The 1,934-nt window shown below is 51.6% G+C and overlaps 1 protein-coding gene across 1 annotated transcript in view; it reads right to left on the bottom strand.

Moving 5' to 3' along the window:
- Window positions 1-702, bottom strand: part of SH2B3 (SH2B adaptor protein 3) — a 27,787-nt gene extending 27,085 nt beyond the window's left edge. Inside the window, exon 1 of the mRNA XM_010841429.1 lies at window positions 5-702. Coding sequence (XP_010839731.1) covers window positions 5-273 — 269 coding nt within the window. The 5' untranslated portion in view covers window positions 274-702. The remainder of the gene's footprint in view (window positions 1-4) is intronic.
- Window positions 703-1,934: the final 1,232 nt, after the last annotated feature.

The raw sequence follows: 1,934 nt of genomic DNA, 5'->3' as shown, positions 1-1,934 counted from the left end.
CGGCCCGGGCGCCCGGCCCTCGCGCACTTCGCGGCAGAAGTAGCGCTGGAAGAGGTCGGTGAACTGCAGCGACACGAGCTCGGCGCGCAGCGGCGCGTGGTGCGGGTGTTCGCGGGCGAAGAGCCAGTACTGCCGGGCCAGCTCCCGGGCCGCGGCCACCGCGTGCAGCTCGCAGAACTCGCTCCAGCCCCGCGGGGACGGGGCGGCCGCCGCCGAGGTGGAGGCCGAAGACGCAGACGAGGCCGAGGAGGACTGCAGGGTGGGCCCATTCATGGCGGAGACCGAGGTGGAGTGGCCAGGCTGAAAGACACGGTGGGGAGTGCGCAACAGAGGAGGGAGTGGACGGCTGGGCAGACCACCACAATACCACTGCCAGAGATGCTGGTCACCAGGCACTACCTCAAAAAGCAAAAATTACCTTAATACCCAATGCTGGTGAAATGCAGCAAAATGAGCACTCCCCTACAATGTTGCAGGTACTGGGGGAGTACAGCCTTTTGGGCCGGCAGCTTGGGAGGATCATTTTCAGACCTAGTAATTCCCCTTGTAAGTAGTCAAGAGAAACAGTTTCCCACCTGAGCAGAGACACGTGTACAGGACAGTCCCCTTCCAGGTGTTTCCTGCCCCAACATTTATAATAGGGAAAAAGTGCTGTGCTTAGTTGCTCAGTCATGTGAGACTTTGTGACCCCATGGATTGCAGCCTGCCTGTCTCCTCTGTCCATGGGATTTCCCAGGCAAGAATACTGGAATGGGTTGCCATTCCCTTCTCCAGGGAATCTTCCTAACCCAGGGATCGAACCCAGGTCTCCCACATCACAGGCTGATTCTTCACCGTTTGAGCCAGGGAAAAGGTAAATTCAACCTAAGGGCTTCCTAGGTGGCTCAGCAGTAAAGAATCCTCTTTCGAATGCAGCAGTTGGGAAGATCCCCTGGAGAAGAAATGGCAACCCTCTCCAATATTCTTGTCTGGGAAATCCCATGGACAGAGGAGCCTGGTGCACTACAGTCTATGGGGTAGCAAAGAGTCTCACACGACTGGGCGACTAATAACAACGAATACAACCTAAACGCCTATCAGTCAGAGACTGGTGAAACAAACTGGGATACGTCTGCAGGCCAGAATGTGCTACAGCATATTCCAAAAGGAAGAAGATTGATGCTACCATCTTGGGACGTCTCCAGGGCACAGCATCAAGGGAAAAAGCAAACCACTGAGCAATACAAACCATTCATGATCCCATTTACATGAACATACAAAGCAAAACTACCAATTCTTATGTGTACATAAATGTATTTAAGTGATGGGCAAGAAAGATGTGGCAGGAGCAAACCCATGCAGCAATAGTAGTGACCTGTGGGGAAGAGTCAGAAGTTGGGGTGCAAGAGGGGAAGTAACCAAGGAAGATTTATTACTTGTCTCTAGAAAATCTGGTTAAGAACATGGCGCCTGGAGCCTAGATTCAAATCCCACTGCTTACTAGTTGTTACCCTGGGTTCGTTGATGTCTTTCTGCCTTGCTTGCCCCATCTGTAAAATGGGGAACATGTTGCACCTACCTCATAGAAGTGTTATGAGGATTCACTGAATTAAATGGAAAGGCTTTGGAACCTAAGGAAAGCCTAATAAGTCTTGTAATCAATGTTACAATAAGAGTGTATTATTGGTGTAATAAAAATAAACATAAAAGATAGAAAGGAATAAACTAACAAGACTCAAAAGGGGTACAAAGGTACTTCCTGCTCTGATGGGGGAATGTTGGGACAGGTGACCCTTGCCTGTTCATCGCAACTGGGGCTCCTACACAATCAAAGTGCAGAAGCCCCCTACCCTCTGCTGTCCACGGTGCTGAACCCTGGCCCTCTCTCCTTACCATCAGTACTGTACTTCCTTCCAACCTAGCCAGGTTGGGCCTGGGCCCCTGCTGAGGACCAC

This window comes from Bison bison, unplaced genomic scaffold (assembly GCF_000754665.1).
Source record: "Bison bison bison isolate TAMUID 2011002044 unplaced genomic scaffold, Bison_UMD1.0 scf7180017864160, whole genome shotgun sequence".
Classification (NCBI taxonomy): Eukaryota; Metazoa; Chordata; class Mammalia; order Artiodactyla; family Bovidae; genus Bison; species Bison bison.
Note: the sequence above shows the minus strand (reverse complement) of the source record. Positions and strands in the feature narration are given on the sequence as shown.